This window comes from Anabas testudineus, chromosome 8, assembly GCF_900324465.2.
Source record: "Anabas testudineus chromosome 8, fAnaTes1.2, whole genome shotgun sequence".
Classification (NCBI taxonomy): domain Eukaryota; kingdom Metazoa; phylum Chordata; class Actinopteri; order Anabantiformes; family Anabantidae; genus Anabas; species Anabas testudineus.
Genome location: NC_046617.1, coordinates 90,292 through 114,181, shown reverse-complemented (window position 1 = coordinate 114,181; position 23,890 = coordinate 90,292). Strand labels below are relative to the sequence as shown.

Genomic DNA, 23,890 nt, shown 5'->3' with positions numbered 1-23,890 from the left:
ACTGCAAGGGCACACAGATTCTGCCAATTTCAACTTTATCAGTAAGCTGTCATTATTTATTTTACTGCTTAGTTAAAGTTGTGCTGTACAAGGGTTGTAACAAAATGGTGACATATGAAGACCAAAGACTGTGGACAGTAATAGAAGTGATTAGGAATTAATTACCTTAGAAAATGTACCTTTGAAAGTAGTTGTATTGTTAGCTGTTTGTAGCTGAGAAATGCATGAGCATGTGATATGTAAACATACATTTAAATCCTTTGGAAGCTCATTAAAATAAAAAAGATACTGAAAGATCACAAAACACACTTGGGTTGATCAGTACTCAAACTGTGAGTCAGGGCTTTACAGCTCATGGACAGAGCTGCAGAATACATTTTTAAATATATGATAACAATATATGGTAACCGATGACTTCTCCATTAATTAATGAGAACGCTGCAGTAGATATGAAATATGACTACAACATACGAAAAATGTGTCCATATTCTGAAACTGGATAATAATGTAAAGGACTGTTAACTTTGGTAAATGGAAAGCATTTATCCAGTCACAAAATCTGTGATTTGTTAATTAGCTTGAAACTTTATGTATCTGACCAAAGTACAAAAAAATTTGTTTCAATGTTTCAACTGACCAACTTAATTGTGTTTTGTAAATATAAGCTAATTTACAGTTTTATGCCGCAACACACAAAAAGAATTGGGTTCCAACACACACTGTGTCTATGAAGCTCATGCACCAGGCTTAATACTGTTGAAATATCTAATGACTTCCAGGGAAATTACATCGCCTTGATGGCACCATATGTCTCTCTGAAATCCCTATATACACCTTCATGTCAATGGTACCTTTGGTAGCATTTCTGCACAGAATTGATGCATGGCTTCCTCCTTGCGTATTAAGGTTTCAGATAGTATTTTTGTATGAAGCAACAGATTGTATAAAGTGACAGTTTACCCTAGTGTGTGTGTTGTGTTGTGTGTTGCAGCATTAAACTATACATTTGTTTCTATTTACAAAATACAATTAAGTTGTACAGTGAAAACTTTTAAAAGAAAAATTCCTATTATACTTCTCGTCAAGTTTGGTTTGGATTTTTCTCTCTAATTGGATAATTATACTTGCAGCCAATAATATATATATATATATATATATATATATATATATATATATATATATATATATATATATATATACTTCATGCTCCAAATTGGTTTTAATTTATTTCGGGTTAAAGTTTTGTCGTATCAAGCTTCCACTGAATCTTCATCTGTGTTATCAAATGACAGGTGTTGCCCTTTGTCAGTACACAGTTTAAACATTGCTTTGTCATGACAGACTTCAACTTCTCTTATGCATATTATTTTGCTGCCACATTCAGGACAATGACAGTAAAATTGTTACTGTAACTTGTCACCATTGTCTGACCCTTTTACCCCTTTTTGATGAACCAAACAGTTATACAAAGTTGATACACATTTTCACAGAAGGAAATACACTCTTACATGTTAGACTTTAAGTCAGTGCTACTGATGTTAATTGCCACTGGTGTTTAAAAGAGTGCACGTTTAATGTGTAATTAAATTATTTCACATGGGGATCTGAAATGTTACAAAATAATATTTAAAAAAAAATCAATTAATGCAAAAGCTTATTCAAGTCCGTATATGAAGCAAGTCACATAAAACAAAATTTCATTGAAAATGTCTCTTTGATAAATAAGTCACGTAAATAAGACACAAATTAATTTAAATAAATAAATAGATAGATAAATTAATACACTTATGTACAATGAAAAGATGCAGAACAACCCCTAAAATAAGCCTCCTTGAAACAGAAGCGCAGACCAACTAAAACTATGCATGGTCTGCCATATCTGTAGAGTACACTCTCAATTCATTTCAGTGTAGTCAGCGATCAGTTACAGGCAACCAGACACATTTTATGCACTGCTGCAGATGCATTTGGCACAACATAACACTGGCTGACACTGACACCAATCCCTTAAGTTGGCAGTCAGCACGTCAGGACACATGAGAGGCAAAAAGCAGCACAGTAGCTCATCTGATTGCTTTTCATATCAGATGACAGCAGGAGAAAAGCTCACTGGATTCAAAGGTATTTTCTTTGTAACATCAAAAACTTATTTCAAACGGTAAATAAATTCTTCATACCCGGAGTCAAAGACACTTTCAGACACTGTTTTGTATAAGTTTAGCAGTACAAAGCCATGCTGAATATTAGCCTAGGTTAGCTCAGATTGTACTGTATGTTTATGGGAATCTAAGGTTTATCTTATCACCTGCACTTTTCTAAATAAATCCAACCAACCTGTAGGTTTGTTTCCAGTCTCTCTGCTCATCTGACTGCTAATGTCAGCTACTGACTTTATTAGTCAGTATTAGTCGGTGTTATTATTATTGTTAGAAACAATTTACTACAACCAGAGATGTCCATTAAACATAGTCAATTGTACTGTTCCGGCCGATTGTCTATCCTGACTGTGACTGGCCCACAACACAGTTTAGTATCTCACTGTGCAGTGTTTCAGTATATAACTGTTGGAGGGGCTCATTTCCTCTTCACACACCCTACAAAAGAGGACTAAAACCATCACCAACCAAGCAGCTGCAAAATGTTACAGACAGAAAATCCAAGTAGACAAATGTAGCTACACTGAATAAGAGTGAAAAGAGCTGTTATTGTCATCATCCAACTGTCGTCAAATAATTGAGGTTAACTAGGCTAGATTAACTGATTCCATACATTAACATGAAGTATGTCTGACTCTGGGTTAGTAGGAAAAAATAAGTAAAATTCCCTAAATGAAGACAGTTATCTTTTAAAATCTGTTGCATTTTTTTAAGCCTTGCTTGTAGTGGACACTGTAAGAATGGCTCTAATCTCAAATACTGACACTCCCAAGCCTCCCTTTTTACCTTTGAAATAACCTGACTTTAGCCAAGCAGCCACACAATGGTTTAGCAGCTTCAAAACCATACAAGTTCAAGGTTCACCAAATCCCAGTTTTTTGTATTAGCAGTAGATTCTAAGACAAGACTAAAGAAGAAGATTATGTCTCAAAGTGAAGGATTGTTAGAAAGACTCACTCTGATAACTGAAGTTAATTATTTCAGAGATATGAAGTCATCACTGTCTGTGTATATTAATTAACCATGACTCGCTATTATTTATCATCTGAGCAGAAAAGCATGTTATCGTCAGCAAAAAGAATCTCCAGCATTAAAGTCAAACGTCTCCTGCACACTGGACTGCTTGTTCATGTAGGGCTGCTTCACTGCTGCAGCGTTTCCCACTTTAAAATCACAACATTCACAGTTTACAACAGCTTCTCCTTCAGATCTGTAAATTAAATCATATGTGTACAAAAAAGATCAAAACAAAATCAAGAAGAAAGCGAGGGAAAAGTGAAACAATGAGTCAATCAAGCGTGCAACTCCAACACAAAAGAACAATGTAAACAGTTGTTTTTCAAATTTTCCTCTTTTTTGTTTGTTTGTTTTTGATTTCTGATAAGACACAGAAATGGAAAAAGGTGGTAGTATCCCTAAAAGACGGGAACCTGTGAGTCCATGACACACATTTCACACACGGAGGAAGGGAGGAGACACAGAGAGAGATGTCCCACCTCTGTGATTCATTTCCTGAACTGCATCTTTAGTTCTCTCTGATTCCTGTTTCTCCAGCTGGCATGTGGTGTCTCTTTCAAAACGAGAGAAACATGAACCTTTGAACCCTTCTGAGAGAAAAAGAGTAACAGGAGTTATAGTACACAGAGTGATGGAAATAGAAATGTCAGCACTCATGGTCTTGAGAACTTACATTTGTTTCACTTACCATATACAGTATGTGTGTGAGTGTGTTTTACAGTGTATGTGCGCATGTAAGAGTCCCATCATATCAGCATATAACTTTTCTGCACTGTGTATGTACCTGTGCATGTCATTTCTTTTACGATCCATTTCTCTCCAAAAAAACAAACAAAAAAAACTCAATGTCTGCGGAGAAGCTCTCCTCTGTAAACAAAACCCTTTGTCGATTCTGAAAAAGAAACTTGCTGCCAGACAAGACGTCACGCCAAGCTCTTCACTCCAGCATCTTCTTATATGAAGCTCTAACACTATGCCGTCACCCTGTGGGTCTGGCATGTACCATCACCTGCCATCCTGCCTCTCTGTCCGCCTGTGGGTCATATAAACAATGGGATGTGGAGGAAGACTGGGGCGGGGGCTAGGGGGAGGTCAGGAAATCCGGATTGGTGTGGTACAGATGGAGCCGTTCAGTCTCCAGGTTAGCATTTGAGAAAAGAGTGAGGAAGAGTAAAGAGGAGGAAGGTTGAAGTATGGCGGTCGGTTGATTGGTTGGCGGGATGGGTTAGTGGTCTTACTCGATGACCATGCAGTGGGGCAGGTGCTGGGAGTAGTACTTGAAGAGCTCGGCAGTAGCTCCAGGGCAGTTGGTCAACTCCAGCTCCTCCAGCTCTTGCAGCTGGATGAGACCTGACAGACCAGTGGTGGTCAGCAGGGGGCAGCCTGGCAGGGGCACAGGAAGAGGGAAAATGCTTAGTTATCAACTGGACAACTGTTAAAGGGTAATTCATAATTTCCTCTTGCTTTTAGACACGCATAAACTGGCACTGCTATTCTGTTCATACTGCAATTAGCGATCTGGGAGTTGCGTCATGACAACTGGACTGGCCGTGTACAGTCATTCTCAAACTTCTCTAGACAGACCTTCAACTCAACACAACATCAGCATTAACATTGGATCTGCGGTGATTGTCCCTACTAAGTCAGCCAGAAACCTGGGGGTCATCATTCATGACCAGCTGACCTTCACAGATCACATCGCCACAGTCGCTAGGTCGTGTAGATATGCCCTCCACAATATCAGAAAGATCAGACCCTATCTGACGGAGTACACAACCCAACTCATTGTACAGGCGTTGATCTTATCTCGCCTGGATTACTGCAATGCACTACTGATGGGTTTACGGGCATCCACGACCAAACCCCTCCAGATGATCCAAAATGCGGCAGCACGCCTCATTTTTAATCAACCTAAAAGGTCTCATGTCACACCGCTCTTCAGATCTTTGCACTGGCTTCCTGTGGCTGCAAGGATCAGGTTCAAAGCTCTGTCTCTTGCCTACAGAGTGGTTAACTCCACAGCTCCATCTTATCTCAATTCAATAGTTCAGGTCTACATCCCCTCCCGTCCACTGCGCTCAACCAGGGAACGTCGTCTGGTGGTACCAGCACCACACAGTCGACACCAAGGAAAACTGTTCAGCTCAGTGATCCCACGATGGAGGAATGAGCTGCCTATCTCTGCACGCTCAGCCACCTCACTTGCAATCTTTAAAAAACTGCTGAAAACAGAACTCTTCCGCATCTTCCTTTGCACTTAAAAAAAATAAATAAATAAAAATTCTACCCTTTCTTTCTAACATCTCTTGAAACAGAAACACTTTTTCGATAGCACTCTGCTTTGATGTTGTTTCTCCTTGACTTAGATTTTGTTTGCTTGCCTTGTTCCTCACTTGTAAGTCGCTTTGGATAAAAGCGTCTGCTAAATGACTAAATGTAAATGTAAATGTAGACTTTACTTGACTTTAGGGGCAGAATATGAGAACGATAAGTCGGCACAGACATTAAACAGACATTACGCTACCGGCTCAGAGCATTCACAGTGAGCAGGTGGGTGCTCCCTTTCAATCAATCTGCTCAGTACAATACCAGTATGGGAAATATTTACCATCATTTCTGGTATTGTACCAAGCTTGTCTCCTTCTTGAAACTGTGGTTATACATATATTATGCATTGTTTCTAATCATGTGACCTGCGCCTCCTGCGCACTTTACCCCAGGACCACCCCTCACTGAAATCAAACAAACTGTTTAACCAAGTGAGACCCCATCTGCCATAAGCAATCTCCCATCCAATCAATGAGTGAGGACGTGTGTCTAGAAACATTATTTATAGTTCATATCTGTGTGTATTGTTCAAATCAGGAAAATGAGGGCATGAAGGATTGTAAGAGTTATGCCCATTAGATCTGATTGAATTTTCCATTGTCCAACTAACTATTAGGTAATCAAGTAACCTCCACGTATGAAGTGTCTCCACTTTCTATGAGCAAATAGATATTGCTCAGTTTCCAGTTTTTACAAAAAAATAAAAAAATAATAATATTAACTTCTGATTTAACCTGCTAAAATGGAATGCAATGTAAACGCAAATTTAAAGCCAAACTTCAGGTCCTGTATTTAATTAATTAATTAATTAATAACAGTGGTGTGGGCACTAGATGGCACTACAGGGCTCCCCGATAGAGCACATGTAAGACAGGGTGTATAAACAGCAAAGACCTTACCCTTGACTGCCTGGCATGTGAATAAGTGACTATGACAAAGTCAAACTAGATACTGAATCACGTATGGATAGAGTACAGACAGGCTAAGTCACATTTTAATATCAGTAGGCACATTTGGACAGGAAACATAGGATGAGGAATCACACCTGCAAGAGACAGCAGACGAAGACTCCTCATTCCAAACAAATGCTGGAGTCCAAAATCTTGCACCTGAAATTACATACACAGTATATACAATCCTGAATGTTAACTGTGCTGGATTACAGGACATAAGCAAGTTACAAGTTTCATTATATGAAAATGAAATCCTAAAAACTACACTGCCTGCATGCAGTCATGGTCAGCAATAATGTTAGGAACATATAATGGTATTTAAAAAGATGAACTTAACCTCAATGCACTTTGTCTGGGTCAAACAGTGGCCGGGTAATTTAACAAATGCATTCTTCAATAAATGACAATATTTACATTCAGTCTTTATTGTAGTTCATAATATAGAAATTGGTTGGTCTCAGCTACAATATCAACTGTTCTGCTATTCCTTGATCTATTGTACAAGTTAGTCATAAGCTACAGGGCATTTACCCTTTATTCATCAAGACCATGAATAAAGGTACTTTCAAGTCAGTAGCATCAATGTCTTGTTGAATATTTCTTGCTGCTGTCCAAAGTCCTCTCAATCCTGGACAATCCCTCCCATCCTCTGCACAGTGTGTTGGCTGGACAGAGGAGCACGTTCAGCCATAGACTGATTAACATTAAATGGTAAATGGTCTGCACTTATACAGCGCTTTCCTACCTAACTGGTACTCAAAGCGCTTTACAGGAGGAAGGAATTAAGTGCTCCATAGAGAACCACAGGAGGTTCTTTTTTACCAGTGGGCATAAATCTCTTCAATTCCTCCCACCTCTGTAAGGGTTGGGGGAACTAATAGTTTGTGTTTTATATTTGCTGTCATTCCACCATGGACTATAAATACTAAGCCTTTTTTATTCATCTACTTTACATGTTCTGTATTTATATTGGGTTTTCTGTATTGATGTTATTTTGTATTTATGTTGGTGTGGATCTTTCCTGGTTGTGGTTCTCTTTCTTTGTTCTCTGTCTGTGTTGAGAACAACTGTAACGAGGCAAAACAATTTCTCTTTGGGATTAATAAAGTTTTTTGAATCTTAAATCTTAAATGAGAATCTAAACTGCATCAAGAAAATCAAGAAAAGTGTGTGTATGTGTGGGCATCATGTATTATTCACTTTGTGGGGACCTGGGAGACCTGTTTACACTGTCACTTAAATCATTACATTTTAGAATGATGACTTAGTTTAAGGTTAAGGTAAGAATACAGTTAGACTACAAATAATGGGGCAACTCACCAGGAAAACAGTGTAAGTCAGGTTAATTCCCAACAAGTGACGAAAACAAACACGTGTGTGTGTGTTTGTGTTACCTGACAGCACCAGCGCAGATACAGGCTTCTTAATGATGACATGGTGGACAAGTAACCCAAGCCAGTGTCTGTAATCCGCACACACCTGAAAGCATGCATAACGCAATTACAAACCTCATTCTCAAGTTTGGAACTTTTAAAAGCCAATATTTAGTGATTTGTTCATTTGTACGTACCTTTAATTATCTGATAAGCACAAAGAAATTGTGTTCTCATGACTAACCTAATTGCACCTGTTAAACAACTTTTGAATTTGGTGTCTAGTGTAAAACGAGCATCTACCAAAGACTCAGTGTTTGATAGTACAGATGTGTTATGGCTCCACATTCTGTGCCTAACTTTATGAGAGAATGATCACATCAGTTCAGAAACAATATTTGTCATCATAAATGTGCAAAGTTTGGGTTTGTGTAACCTTGGAGCCTTCAGGGAGCAGTTCACATTCCCCTGTCTAGCACCACAATGTGTTAGCATGACAAGACTCTGTAGGGACTGAAGTAGACCGGTATAGTCCTCTGTGTATCTACTTAAACAAGGGCTAATCACTCTATGAGTGTCATGATGCATTCTCTCACACCACACTCATGTGTTTACTGCTTTCAAATTCACATGTTTTCATTCACATGTACAGATCCTGCTTTCACAGTATACTTCCTACAGTCTCAAACACATACATGTGAATCTGAAAGCAGTAAACACATGAGTGTGGTGTGAGAGAATGCATCATGACACTCATAGAGTGATTAGCTCTTGTTTAAGTACATTGTCTTACACACACTGTGTGACCTCTTCTAGGAAGTCTAACATTCAATGGTATAACAGCAACTTCTTTTGTAATTTAGATCTTTCTTAACTGCTGTGATGATGGCTGTCTAGGGGTGTAACAGTTCTGAAAACAAGGCTGAATCCACAACACACATGTCCAAAATCAAAACCCAATGGGTAATCAGATTGGGAAAGATTCATATAGTTTGCTATTCTAAAGGAGAAAACGTAACACAACATTGGATAGTTCGTTTTTTTACAACAGAAACAGCCTTACTCCAACATATTCATCCGTTTACAGCACTTTACAGACAACATTTTTGCACTTTGTGGAAACTTTAGGATGCAGCAAAACAGCTGTATTCACTTGAATGTGTGTGATTGTATAATGCCTAAAAGAATGATAGCTTAGCACACTATTCTATGTGCCTAGCAACTATATTCACATAACTATTTATGTTCTGTTTTCTCCAGGTACTTCATTACTCTTATTTTAGAACATAAACCTTTACTACGACTTTTTTCACATTTGTGTAACTTTTGTCTTACACATATACATCAGTCATTCTCAAATTACATTGGTCTCTATCAGCTATTAACAAGGATGAGAGCACCACATCATAAGCACACTGACCTGTCCAGCACCAGTTCCTCCAGCTTATGCAGGTCACAGGCAATGTACTCCAGGGCCATGTCAGTGATCCGAGGGCACCAGGACAGGTCCAGGCTACGGAGCTTACGCAGGTTCTCAGCAACCAGCTCCACACCATCATCAGTGATCTTGGAGCAGCCAGAGAGACTTAGGGCAGTCAGGTTGGGAAGGCTGTGCACCATGTTAACTACACCGTGATTGGTGATCTCCCAGCAGGAGTGAAGCCGCAGTGTATGGGTGGTGTAGCCCTGTGAATGGAAGGCAATTTAAGGTTTTTTGATTATGTATGTGAATACAAGAAACCAGATAACAATATGGGGCAGCTTTACTATTAATACCGATAAGCCCTCAGCAGGGCGATGGTCATCATAAAGGCATAAGGTCATAAGAGACACACCAAACCACAAAAACTAGCAGCAACAAAGGTTGACTATCACATCAGCTTTATCTGGGTTTATCTGTGACACTTAAATATGCTACACTTCCTCTTGTGCATTGTGTGCAATCAGAGTAGTTTTTCCAACTTACCAAGTACCACTGCCAATTCAACATGCTGAATCAGCTAAAAAGCCACCAACTGGAGCCGACAAGCCAATAGTGCAGAACATACTACAAAAACTAGGTACCCTGTGTGAAAGCTGCACAGCTCTCTGTTAGCGTAAGCAATTAATGCTGGTTTACATTTACAAACCAGTCACCTGTACACTGTACACTGGTTCTTTAAAATGAATCAGTTTCTTGGAAACAGGCTCAAGGCTCACCAACCTTCCACTTTAATGCATCATCTTTTAACTTGCCCCATGATATGTTTAAATACTTGTTTAGGATTCATTTCCATTCCAGACCAACTGAACATCAACAGATGGTTTTCCTCACATTGTCACCACCACTGGAATACTTCATAAACATACATTTAACATTCTATCATAAATGTAATTATTGATGGAAGTAATAAATGTATTAATAACTAAATAATGCTAAAATAAATTATTACAATATGACACAAACTGCAGGTGATGAGAATTTTCATTATGAGTGCTGTCACCGACCCACTTCTATTTTAATACTGAAGTGAAGACTGAATAAGAGAATTGTCTACAATTAGTCTTTGTGAAACAAATCGCCTGGCTTTTTGTTTTCATTTCAGTGATCATTCTTATTAATAATATAGATAAGATCTTTATAGAAAACTCAATAATACAAAAACTCATAATATGTCAACTTAATATACATGTCCATCGGCCAGAATAACATGTAATTGTGATCAGCAAAACTCAGAGTTAGTTATTTTTGTTTTTCTCTCACACCTGTTTGGCTGTGAAGTAGGCCATGGCCGTGTCAGTGACGTGGTAAGCCTGCAGACTTAATTCTGATAGATTAGGCAGGAGCTGTGAGATTGCGGCAATGGCGTCATCCGCCACATTGATGCAGTCGCTGACGCTGAGGGAAGTTAGGCGGGCATTCAGACTGGACCATAGACCAGCCTCTGTGAAGTCGTTGCAGCCCGACAATTCAAGGTGCATCAGGCCTTGCATTTGCTCCAACATTACCTGTAACATAAAGATCAGTAGGTTGTATGACGTTGCTGAAATGTGTTCACACAGCGATAAAGAGTAATCAGACAGTACCTGACTAACCAGACTTGAAGCTGGATTCTAGATTTTAGGTATTGATGACCTCTGGTTTAAAACCGAGTGACCCAGCATGTGCATATTAGTATCAACTATGTCTGTCCAGTGAAATGACACATGAATACTAGGTACATACATTGGTTATTAATACATATGTTATCTTGTCAGTGGCATCCTTTTGTGTTATCAGACAGCAATTTAAAAATATTTGAGTACACCCAACATGTTTTCAAACTCGATTTCAGATTACAAAATCACTTTGACACAAGTGATTTTGTGTCAAAGTGAAAAAGAAATGACAGACTTGCTGTGAAGAAGGTGGCATTGTGAAATAAAGCTCTGATCACATTGAAAACATTCTGACATGAATACTAATCAAATTCAATAAATGTGTGTTGCTATAGACTCTTGTTGTGTAAAGAATGAGGATGAAATAATATATCATAACACTGAGCTGAAATTATTCATTTCTATTCAATACTGGATCTACGTTTTCTCCAAACTATTATACAATATTGTAATGAAAATCTAAAACTGACTTTTTTCCCATTTGGTTTAGAGGTGCAGTAAAATGGTAATGTACAAATCAGCACCCAGAGGAGTCCATATATAGATCATGCAGCTGACAATTTTATCTTTCTCCATAGCAACTATCCACTCATCCCAGAATAGCAGCCTAGCCTAGCAGGTATAAAGTGCAATCTGAGAAACACTCTGCAAGCATTATGCCTCTTTTGTTACTAGCAATGGAATATGAAAAACTAAAGACAAAGTTGATAAGAAAACACAAGTGAAAGCAAAATAATAGAGGTTGTTGCTCTCAGCATGTCACTTAGTATCTAACTAGTTTAGCTGCCATTTAGATAAACTAAAACTGCAGTGACACGCATTGTGTTCTGCTTTACTTTCCACTGCTGTTCCCATTTGCACACTTTAATATGGATCAAAGTGATTACTCTGCAAGTGATATTGGGGACATAGTTATTTAGACTTCACTCTAATACCTGGTGCTACACTGTTACCAGTGTGTCACATCACATAATGCTACACGATACTGTTATGTTTTCATCTTAAAGCCTTATCTTCATAGAGCATGTGTACTTGCACTTGTGATAGTTGAACTGAGTCCCAATAATACTAATTATTCAGACCGTTGGCATTTCTTTACAGTAAAGCTGAGCTGGGAATTGATGTGATAATGCATATGATTATTTATTTCTAAAAGCTATGAAAGACAGGCCACATGTGCTTCCTGTATAGAGGTTAGGGAGCCCCTCAGTCTATGTCGGTGTTAAAGAAAGTAAAATCAGAAAAGGACCAATAAGAAATATGTACCAACCATAAATAAACAAAAAATTGTTATCGATGTTACATGCATACTTGCTTCTATACATTACAAGAGGAGATACAGACCAAGACAAGTTCCACACATTTGTACTAAAAAACAAAATGGCAACTCTGGACAGTAGCAACAGCAAGAGGAAGAGCTACTTTGTGTGCTTTATATTACATGAAAACATGTAAAAGTGTAACCACTTCACAAGATCAATGCAAATATTCCATATTGCATATCTTAAAAGTATACAACAAATGGCTACTTTACTTTCTCAGCACATGCTCAGGCCATATGCTGGCACAGCAGACAGTAAATATGAGCACAAACTTCTGTCATGGATACCATAGCAAACATGTGGATGCGGACAGCAGGAATTAATTTTGAGAGTTTGATAGTTGGAATGACAGAGCATAGTTATGAATGCTCTATTACCAAGCACCCCCACCTACTACACCTAACCTAACACCTAACCTACCCACTGTTGAAATCTGAAAAAGTAATAACACACGCAACTCACCTCCAAACCAGCATCTGTGATGGTGGACCTCTTGAGGCTGACTGAGCGAACGCCCTTCTTTGACAGTGGGTAGTTATCGATGAACTCACAAATGTCCAGGTCTGACACACCCACTAAACAGAAAGACTGGAAGCCACGTAAAGCAAAGGCCTGCAGACTGACAAACTCCTTTTCTCCATTGGGCAGCATGGTATATAGCTCCTTGGCATGCAAGATGGGTGTCACACCCTCCCAGAACTTCGGTTGGTACAGCACCTTACGCCATGTCTTGCATACCTGTGCCAGCACACATTTTTCTGCTGTGGTGAAGTACCAGAGCAGTCGGTTAAGAAGCTTCTCATCAAGAACAAGCTGGCGTTCCAAAAGGATTGGTTTGGGCAGAGTGAGAGGGGGAAGCTGGCGAAGGGAAGGTTTCAAGCCCAAGTGAGGTTTTCCAGGTTCCAGGTCAGAACCCAGGAGAGAGGCAGCTGAGTGGGGCATGCCAGGGCCATCCAGGTGGTGGTGGTGGTGGTAAGGAAGGGAAGATGGAGGAGGAGGCAGAATAGAAGGTACCGAGGAGGACTGGCACAGGCGGTTCTTGGCAGCAGGTGTCCCCTTGGTGATACTCGCGCTGCCCAAACCATTGGGCTGGCTCGGGGGCAACTTCACCATTCCATTACGAGTCACACAAGGAGACTTCAACTCGCTGGGGGTGGACATGTTCAACATTGGGACCTGAAAAATGGAAAAAGAACCATAGTGTGCTGTTGAACACTGAAAACAGTGAAGATTAATAATACACTGGTACACATGGAGTAATTGTTGAACGAATGTGACAATTATTTTACACCTTTCCTAAAATTACCATAGAGACTCCTTCCTGACTAAGCACATTGGCCCCAGGTATGTCCCATATCACAAATTATGCTGGACAGGAACTTCATCAACAGCCAGGACAAGATAACCAACGCAGGGGGCTGTTAATTGTATGAGGGCATATGGGCTTGTACACCGTAGAGAGTGTTTCTGTCCATATTCAAATCTGTCCAGACCGCTGGGTTCCAACATTGGGTTCAGTTCAGGGTCCTGTTTCATGTGGGTCAAACGTTAGATGACATAACTGCCGCCCTCGGCTTGCTCATCAGGGACAATCTGATTATGATTCATTCACATTCACTGTTCATGTAAACTTCCATAGTTACTTTGGTTGTGTAAAGCTGCTTTGCGACAATGACAATTGTAAAAAAAGCGTTATACAAATAAAATTTAATTTAATTTAATTGAATAACTGCACAACCAACTAAAAATAAAATATTAAGTTGGCTATGTTGCTTCTAGAAGAAAAACACAAATTGTGACAGGTTTGAGTCTGGTTTAAACATGACATACAATATGCGTATCAGGTTCAAGTCAGGTCAGCAACCACAGTCACAGACTCACATCAGGAAGCCTGAGAAAACTGCAGCCCAAGCCATGTTTCACTTGCCACTAGGTTCAGTGGGTGACTTTCATGTGATAGCTGGCTGAATAAATGCAAAGCAAAAAAGTTCTTGTATTCACGTTTATATCTGTTTACATGGTTAGATTTTGGTGCAAAAAATAGTTGGTTGGGTTTAGGGAAAGGATTGTCATTATTGTCAACACTGACTAACAGTTAGTCAACAAATGTGTGTGTCTAGTTTCAAGGTTCTGTATTTTATCTCCCACTACCTACTCATGTTAACTATGTCCATTAGATGTCAGCAAACTACCACTTATTGGCCTACTGGTAGATCAATAGATGCTTTTCTGAAACATAACTATTGCCGTAATAACAACCATTAAATTGCTAAGATTCTAATTGGTAGGACAATGAAATGAAAAACACTGCTGATACAGCCTGAGTCTGCTGCCGAAGGGTACCTGTGTATTTCCATAATATCTGTAGTTATGTTGAACTGCTGTAGGAAAGTCCAATAGTGGATATGAAGGATGCAGTATGGCACTGTGTGATTTATATTTTTTATTCAATGTAATAAATCATAACCTCTACAGTCAGACTTCTAATTAATTGTGAATTTGACAAAAAAAATCTTAACCATAGGTCTAACTTTATCTAGGAATTGACCTGACAGTTGAGAGTTGTCAGTGAGGTGTGTTAAGGGGTAAATGATAAAGTACCGTCTCCTCCTCATACTTTGGTTACATGATGACAATACTAGATCAATGGCAACTGAAAAAAACTCCACGGGTTGGTTTAGAGACAGTGTTTAATTTTGAACTTTTTTTGCATTTCAACAGCCAAAGAACTGTCTCTAGGCTGCAAAAACGGTTCCAGAGAAAAATGCTTGGATCAGCTGGGGAATAGATTTATATGACAAACAAGATCAAGTAACATTTTGTTGTAAAGCTAAAAATCAGTGCATCATTCATTAGGTCTGTTAAAGTGCAGTGTGACTAATAACAGTATTGTTGATACTGTAACTGTCGGCATGTGGTTCAAATGGCTGCTTGTCTTTTGTTGTTTGCATTCAACAGAGCTAGGCGTTGCAGTGAAAACACATCATGGTATAATTGAATGCAGTGTGCATGGCCTCATCTAGCCTGTTCTTTGTGATCTCACTGTATCAGCAGCAGGAGGACAGCTCACAGCTCAATCCGCTCTGTTATGTAACATGCTGACTATAGGGCTACACACACCACAGCATCTCTTTGTCCCACTCTACTGACACAAGCAGCGGCACTATTAACAACTTATAGTTTATTTACATGTACACGTGCATCTACTTATATATGTACGTATTGTCAACACTTTTCTGTGAGACTAGCATTTGTTGTCAGTCCTTTAGCAGATGTGGACTGGCTCTGCTCTGCCTTCATCCATTACATAATACAGCAATGTTGTAAACCAGACAACAACTAAAGCATGCACTCAAAATCATTGGAGAACCAGCAGACATACTTCAGAGCAGGGACCAGAAAAAGAATATATTCGCTCACATGTCATAGGCTGAGCTAAAATAAAATGTTGCAAGTTCATCATAAGCTAATGAATGCACAGCTACAGCAAAATCTATATTTACCATTGCTCCTTCTGTTATGTCATGTGGCTGTGTTTCTGTCAGGCAGGGAGACAGGGATACTGAAGCATCTGCAAGCTCTGCGTGGCTATCTGTGAGCCACCAAATGCAATAATAACAAGACATCCAACTCTTCATAATGAAAGCAGCATCCCCTATATACACTGTAAAATTCTTTCAAGGATTTTATGTTAAAATATGTCACCAATATATGCTGAACAGCAGGAGATGTAGCAGGTTGTGTATAGCTGTCCCATAATTGTCAGCTTATGAGTCGACTTTTTGTTGTCACTGACTTTCTCTATGATCCTCCATGACGATACAGCTGATGATACAAAACAGCTTGTCATTAACCCAATCTTATATAATAATGTAATTGTTTGGTCAGTTGGGGTGTCTGCCATAGATGTTTGCTGTTTCGTTGTTTGTCAAATGGAGGAAGAGGCAAAGAAGAGGTAGCTTGTTAGGTGATTCACAGAGAACAGAGGAAATACTATTGTGATATCAAGTCATTTATTATTTTTGAGGCCTCAGTTAGTGGAGCAAGACACTGAACACCCAATGTTGAAGCACCTTAAATAGCAGCTGCCATGAACATCAACATTGGATCAACAAATAATTTCAAATCACATGAAAACAGCATTTAAAAATGAAACAGCAGATGCCCTAATGTAGTCTTTAGGGCAGAGTTTCTGAGACGCCCCCTTAGCGGCTCCCTGACAAAAATATGTATATGATTAAAAAGTACACTTTGTAAACAAAATAATGGCAAAAACTACTGCAGCTTGTGTAGAACATGTGAAAACCATGCTGCAAAAACCAGACCTATCTAACTGGAAAATACTAACTGATGCTGTGATTCAGCTCCTTCAGTTTTGTTTTGAATGTCACTGGTTTGAGACTCTCACATTCAACAAACAAATGTAGAATGTAACTCTTTGTGTCTTTAACCTTAGTAATAGACAGTGTATATTATACTTTACTGTAATACGGTACAGTAAAAATTTTGAACAATAGGCTGTGCAACCTGCATGTACAGGGTGCAAATAAAAGAAGCACTAGACAAATGTAGTTTTTCTCTCTGGTTCTTAAGACAGTAAAGGTTACCAACCCCAAAATAACAAATTAACACACAGTTAACCTTGATCAGCCATGAGACTGCAGGACAGTTAACTGCTGTGCCCGCTTGGTAATCACTCTTGTCTACAGCTGAAGCAGTTTCAACTGATGATTCATTACCTCTATAAAGACAAACTATGAGAACTGTAGGACTTGTTGTTATGGGTCAATTTCTGAGAAATAAAAGATGTATTGCTACTTGCTACTGTATGGAAAAAACAACTACATGACACTAAATACGCACACACATTCTTTCACTACAGTTCCAGCATTTTAGTGTGAGATCCATCTTTGCATTGTCACATTGATGGTTTGATACTGAGGTAACACTTTTATTCAGCAGCTGTGTCTGTGGCTGTTCTCCATTACCATCCGTAAATACAGTGTCAGCTCAGCCTTCAATAACAGGCCACAGAGGTATACGTTTGACAAGTGGAAATGTAAAACCTGCAAGAATATTTGTTGTGATGAATAAACACTCAATAGAACATTAGCAGGAATTTAAAAGAAATCAGGGAAAATTCTGAAAAATGGCTCTACCTAATTTTTAAATTTTACAACAAACAGCATAATAAGCCCTATATTCTGTTAAATCCTGCTGATATTTAGCCATAATCAATCAATTATCACCTGGGAACTACTCCTGCCCCTTCCTGTTTTAACTGGAAGATAACTACAAATGTATCTGTTTCTACCAGGTACAGTACAAGGAACTGGTCTGTAAAGTAACTTCCATGTGTAATTTCAGTCAACAGGTGATAACAACTTCCAGCAACATATTGTAGTGAGGCCCCTCTAGTAGTTGTAGCATTTATAGCTATTAGCAAATGTAGTATTTAGAGCGAGAAAGTCAGCATAGGGTGATGGCCGAGGTGGATGGTTGGATGTCAAAACCCAACCTTACTAAAGGAGATCCAAGTCCAGTATTTTTTTTGTCATTGTAACAATGATAGTATGTGGCCCTGTAACATTAAAAATGAAGTCCTAATTAGAACTCTGACATTTTTTTACTAACCATAGCCATGTACATATAGGTGTTGTCCTGATCAGTTGTCTTTGTGTCAAAACAACCCTTTGTCCCTCAACACAACCAAACCATCATGGTTTCGTCGAAGATCAAGTACACCAGCCACATGGTGTAGGAGTCCTTTTTCAGTCAATGTCTGTTGCCATAGTGGTGCTGTTTGAAGACGTTATCCTATTGGTTATATGAGAGGGTAGAGACAAACCACCTTAAGGTGGAGGGTTGAGGTTGGAGGATTTATCAGTCCATTCTACTCTGATCAGCCCCCAGTCTACCTGCTTTACAATGCTCTTCTACTGTATGCTACACTTTTCCATGCTCTGAACAGTCCCTGAGGTATTAGTCATTATAAACTTAGAATAAATAAGAAGTAGCAAAATGTACTAATTAAACAGAAATTGAAATTCTAATTGGGATAAGCCTTCCTCAAAGACTTCTAGAAGCATAACTGCTGTAAACAACTGGCAACATTTGTCCACATGTTCTGGACTTGCCCAAAACTGTTTGATTTCTGGAGATTAATTTTAAAGTTCTATTAAAAATATGCAACATACCGTTAGAACCATCTCCCTTTGTTGCCCTGTTTGGCGTTCACCCAAGAACTGACTATGTGAGTGGGTCGCAGACCAATATGATTGCATTTCGTTCCCTTCTTGCTAGGCGGATGATTTTGTTTAAATGGGAAGAGCCATTACCTCCAGTGATAGGTCACTGTTTTTTTTTCTTACCTTACTCTTTTCTCTTTGATAATTCTGATTATGTTTATTTTGTACACTTTTGTCAGGCTAATAAGTTCTTGTTGGGGAGGGCATGGGGATAAAACTATGGTCATGGGGAAAAAACATTGTACTGCAGATATCTATACTTGTTTCAAAATTGTTTCAATAAAAAGTGTATATTCAAAAACTACAAGCAAGCAAATATTACAGAGGAGGATTTAACTACACATTTCCACAATAAGTTGTTATAAAAGCATATTCAAAAAGAGTTACATACAGTAGATTTAATTGCAATAATTTCCATTCTATTATTTTCAGTTTTCAATAGCTAATATGCAGAATGTGTAATGGGTTCACATTGGCATGGGGAAAAAAGACAAACAGAGACATGCACTATGCAGTCACTTTTTGAGCTTACTACCTAAATGTACCCCACAGCAATTAAACAAATTTTAAATGAGTGAGTAAAAGAGATTTCTTATATGAGCTATCCTTTTAGAACCACAAACATTACAAAGGTGAAGAATACTATTTATAGGGCACAGAAACTCCAGCACAATTCTGTGTGTTGTGGTATATGAAAAGCAAACTTAGTAGACTACAGTGTAGAGAACATGCATGCAGGATGTTGGAGCTTGAACACAGACACTTTCTGCCTGCTAATGTTTTCTTTTTGGCAGCTTTCACTGCTAGCCTGACCTTTTTAGCTTGTCAGAGTCTGTCACTTTCTCTATAATTTCCATTTAAATTTTTTACTATAAGATATCTTCACCTTAAGCTGTCCATGCAGAGCTCAAGCCAACTGGCCAGCTGCTTTATGCATAACAACAACAAGCAGACCAAGCTTCCCCTTTCCCTTAGCCAACAGTAATAGTCTGTAACCATACATCTTCTGCACAGAAGATCTCTGATGTATGTGCAGCACATGTACAATTAGTTAGAATTTCTAATCAAAAGCCCTAATATCTTGCACATACAGTGCTTTACGCTGTACATTGTTAGCTGCATGCAAGTGTTTGCCAGTTAGGTCAAGCTTACATTAAGTTTGTTTTCCAAGAAAGTTGTGTTAGTTAGCTGTTCTCACAACCTTCATACATGAACACGGGTGTAATCGTTTTTAGGTCAGTAGCCATGTTTTTGCTTTGTACATGTGTCGCCATTTTGAACTGATCACCCACAAGTGTGGGAAAGAACCCTGATGATGTCACTGTGATGTCACCTGGGTTAGGTGACATCTCAGTTTGGGCTCTACCTTAACAACCCTGTCTTTACACAGTCTACTGTCTTTACAAACTCATGAATGGCAGTCAAACCCTGCTCCATAGAATCCAACAAACGTTGAAGTTTTCAAACATCCACAGAGGGAATTTTACCTCTCTAACATTAGAGGGTGTAAACATGTCTTGGAGCCCGATGAGACAGAACATCAGAGGTAGTACCAAGACAACAGCAGCAAAACAGCAAAGTACAATAAAAAGACTAAAAAGAAGGAGATCATGATATCTACAAGCGAGAACGAAAGAGGTTGCGTCACTGACAGACGCTGACGTCATTGTGTTTGTTAATAATACGCAGCTCGATGCGGGTGATGTGCTCTGTCTCCCAAAGGCCCCACCGTGCACACAAAGAGCTGGAACACCCAGCGCCATTGAGCCACGTCGCCCGGATCCCTCTGCAGTCTCCTCCTGCGGACGAGCCGCAGTGTGGATGCTGCTGCTGCCACAACCCAACACCTAGTCATCCATCACAAGCACACACACACACACATGCGCACGCACATTGCACCCATGGACACATCCTCGTCGTCGGGCCCATTTTTCGCAGCATCCCTTACCTCCTACCTTTGATGAAAAACCACCTCCAGTATTAATCCATGATCTGTTATTGCTGCTGCCTCTCGATCACGGTTCCCTCAACGCTGCGGCGCAGAGAGCGCGAAATAAATAATTATCAGGAGGCAGCCCTGCCCGTTATGTCCTATCGGGAGGCGAGAGATGCAGCTATGAGCCCATAGATACCAGAGGAGCACCGGAATCCAAAACGAGAACCATTCGACCGTAGAGAAGAACTGGTAAAGCACCGGGGCAGCGCAACCGTTCAAATCGCAGGGAAAGCGCTGCTGGGTTGTGTTTTCGGTCGCCTGGTCCTCCTCCACAACAGAGCGGCCCTCTCGGTCTCGTAATTTCTCCTCCACACACGCGCACACGCAGAGCGCAGCAGTTTCTTCTCATTTAAAGAGATAGGATGGAGCAGCTGGAGCATCGCTGTGCACACAGTGTCTGTTTCTTATGTAACAGGAGGTTGTGTAGCCTCACATCAGAGTGACTTCTTCACTGTCTCTGTCTGTGTGTGTGTGTGTGTGGATTGACCTGTTTGAACTGGAAACAATGTGAGTGTGCACATTTTGGTCATTTCTCTTTTGTTTTTGGGTTCAGGTTTCAGACTTAACATCAAGGTTAAGTATATGGTGAAAGGTTAGAGAATGTATTATTTCAGCAAGTGTTCTCACAAAGACAGCTGTACATATGTGTGTTCACCTATGCCTACCTGCACTGGTGACTGAATGTGCACACACGCTGTGAGGGCAGAGCTGAAATCAACAAAGGGCCCCACGCATGACCCACTACATACTGTAGTTGCAGTACATGGTTACAACACTAGACGGTGTGTTTTAGTATTTAATGAGATGGAGTTACATGTGATAAATGACTACCACGGGTTATTAAATGAACACACCTGGTTCACATGGATCAAATCCAAAAGGATCAGCATTTCTCTGTTTACCCAGGGAGTGTGGACATGAACACAGTTTTCTGGCTTCCTGCTTTAGCTTTAGCTATATGAGGCTCGTGCTAGCGTCAAACTTCACATAAACCAGCACCAGTGAGCACAACTCGAGAGAACATGTTGGGTGATTCTGCATCATCAAAGATCTCTGACACTCAACTTGACAATTCACTTCTACATAAATAAAACACAGCAGGGTTCAATCAAAGTAACGTGTTAAACATAAACCAGTGTGGTAGTGCTGCTGGAAGTGTTAAAATAGTCAACATTTCCAAATATCCAAGTAGATAAGTTAAGTTTTTTCTTTTATTAGGATGAAATTCTACAGTCATTTTCAGAATACAAAATTGTTTACAACATAAACATATATATATTTATATATATAATAATTCCCCACTCGCTCCTTTCTTGGAGCGGACTTATTCCTACAAGCTCAGGTCCTCTACCAGAGGCCTGGGAGCTTGAGGGTCCTGCGCAGTATCTTAGCTGTTCCTAGGACTGCACTCTTCTGGACAGAGATCTCAGATGTTGTTCCTGGGATCTGCTGGAGCCACTCTCCCAGTTTGGGAGTTACAGCCCCCAGTGTTCCACAGTTAACGGTGAGCAGTACACACTGCAATTCAGAATTCAGCAGAAATATTCCACCATTTACCCCATTACATCTATTTGGCAGTTTAGTTGCTGGTAACTTTGCAGATACAGATCCATCCATCCATCCATCTTCTTCTGCTTACCAGGGGCCAGGTTATAGGGGCAGCAGTGTAAGCAGAGGTGTTCCAGGCCAGCCCTCAACATGTCCTGGATCTTCCCCGAGGCCTCCTCCATCAACCACCATGTTCAGGAGTTGCTGCCAAGTAAGGCATCAGAGACCTTACATCCCCAGCTCCAAACAGCCGCTTCGACAAGAGAGGTGGAGAACATGGTCCATTCAGACTTAATGTCCCAACCTACCTCAGGATCTGGTTGAGCTCTCCCAAAGGTGGGAGTTGAAGACCCCTCTAACAGAGGGTTCCACCTGATGTTCCCAACAGACCCTCACAATACATTTGGGTCTGTCAAGTCTATCTACCTTCCTCCTTTGCCGTAGGGCCGGTGACTATGGTCACAAACTATGACTAGCACAGAAGGGCAATAACAAAACCCCACTTGGGTTCCGATCAGGTAGGCCGTTCTTCCCAATCACGCCCATCAATGAGAGTTCCCCCATGTCAAGGCACTTTCCAATGACTGCCACTCAATCCACAATGCACTGGCCCCTCAAGCTTTTTCCTGCGGGTGGTTGGTCTACAGGAAGGTGGGCCTATGTCACTCTTTCGGGCTGGGCCCATGCTGGGTCCTGTAAGCAAGAGCCCGGCCACCAGGTGGCTGCCTGCATGCACCAACCCCAGGCCTGGCTTCATGGTGGGGTGCAACAGGCGACATACAGATTCACAATATAAAACATAATTAACTGATAAATTTTGATGCATGAATAAATTATTATGAAGTCATCTCTACATTTATCAGCTTATGCATCTCCCCAGTAAAGTAACTACTCATCATGGTGATGCAGACTGCAACAACTATGTTTAGTCAACTATCCAGCATTGCAGTGGTCATTCATTGTCTTCTCTGTTTTCTGTTTTGTAGTGATTTCAGTAAATGTACCTGCTCTTCAACATCTATTAGTTTTAATTCCTATGTGATCTGCTCACTGTTAGTCACAATTGTTTGTAGTACACCAAAATAACTCAAGACAGTGGCAAACAAGTTCAGCTCAGTGGTGTAGAAACCCCACTGCCAACAAGCAATATGGTTATATGAATGCAGAGGGAAGCAGACAGATAGAGGTTTAAATGCTCAGTGTAGGCCATTTGCATATATTCAATGCAGAAGCATAACGCACCAATGATTAGAATTGAATAGCTATCCAGTAGTATATGATTCTGAAATGAGCCAGTGTTTTTTTACCTTTTCAGACTTTGGTGATGTATTTTTACACTGTAGTAATGTTTCTTGATTTGATGTCTAAATACTTCTTTACACAGTAAAACTGTGTAACATGCTGTGTAACATAAACAAAATCTAATTTCTTTATTAGGGAACCTGTTAGAGCTTTATATTTGCTTCATATTGTAAAATTTGACCTTTCACTTGTGGGATTTCTTTGAAATGAAACCATATGAAAGTGATAACAGGCCAGCATCTGTGCGATGTGTGTTCATAAGAAAATGTTGTTTGAAATATGATGAGAAAATCTCATTGGGAATCATTACCATAAACCTCCTTCCTGGGGTTTGTCCTTCTATGGGCATCATCTCACTAAGGAAGTGGCTGTCCTCCTCTTACTGAGTCTCTCTTTCTGATTCTTGAGCTGGAGAGTTTTCTATTTATAGTATCCTACCCGCATGTTCAGTCACCCCCTCCATCCCCAGCACAAAGAGATACACCCACACACACACACACACACACACA

The 23,890-nt window shown here is 39.9% G+C and overlaps 1 protein-coding gene across 3 annotated transcripts; it reads right to left on the bottom strand.

The window, feature by feature from the left end:
• Nucleotides 1-1,190: 1,190 nt before the first annotated feature.
• fbxl16 (F-box and leucine-rich repeat protein 16) lies at nt 1,191-20,836 on the bottom strand. 3 transcript variants are annotated; one of them, XR_003299624.1, is made up of 8 exons: nt 20,484-20,836; nt 12,750-13,463; nt 10,573-10,815; nt 9,248-9,513; nt 7,849-7,933; nt 6,547-6,610; nt 3,958-4,556; nt 1,191-3,763 (listed from the first exon to the last, which is right to left on the bottom strand). XR_003299624.1 is itself a non-coding variant. In XM_026372056.1 (7 exons), the coding sequence occupies exons 2-7, from the start codon at nt 13,455-13,457 to the stop codon at nt 4,408-4,410; spliced, it is 1,515 nt and encodes a 504-aa protein (XP_026227841.1). In that variant the 5' UTR covers nt 13,458-13,463; nt 20,484-20,836; the 3' UTR covers nt 1,191-4,407. The 3 variants fall into 3 exon arrangements, 2 of the variants coding, with proteins under 2 accessions (XP_026227841.1, XP_026227923.1); XM_026372056.1 differs by having other exon boundaries at nt 1,191-4,556; XM_026372138.1 differs by having other exon boundaries at nt 1,191-4,556; nt 20,491-20,836.
• Between the last annotated feature and the right edge of the window lie 3,054 nt (nt 20,837-23,890).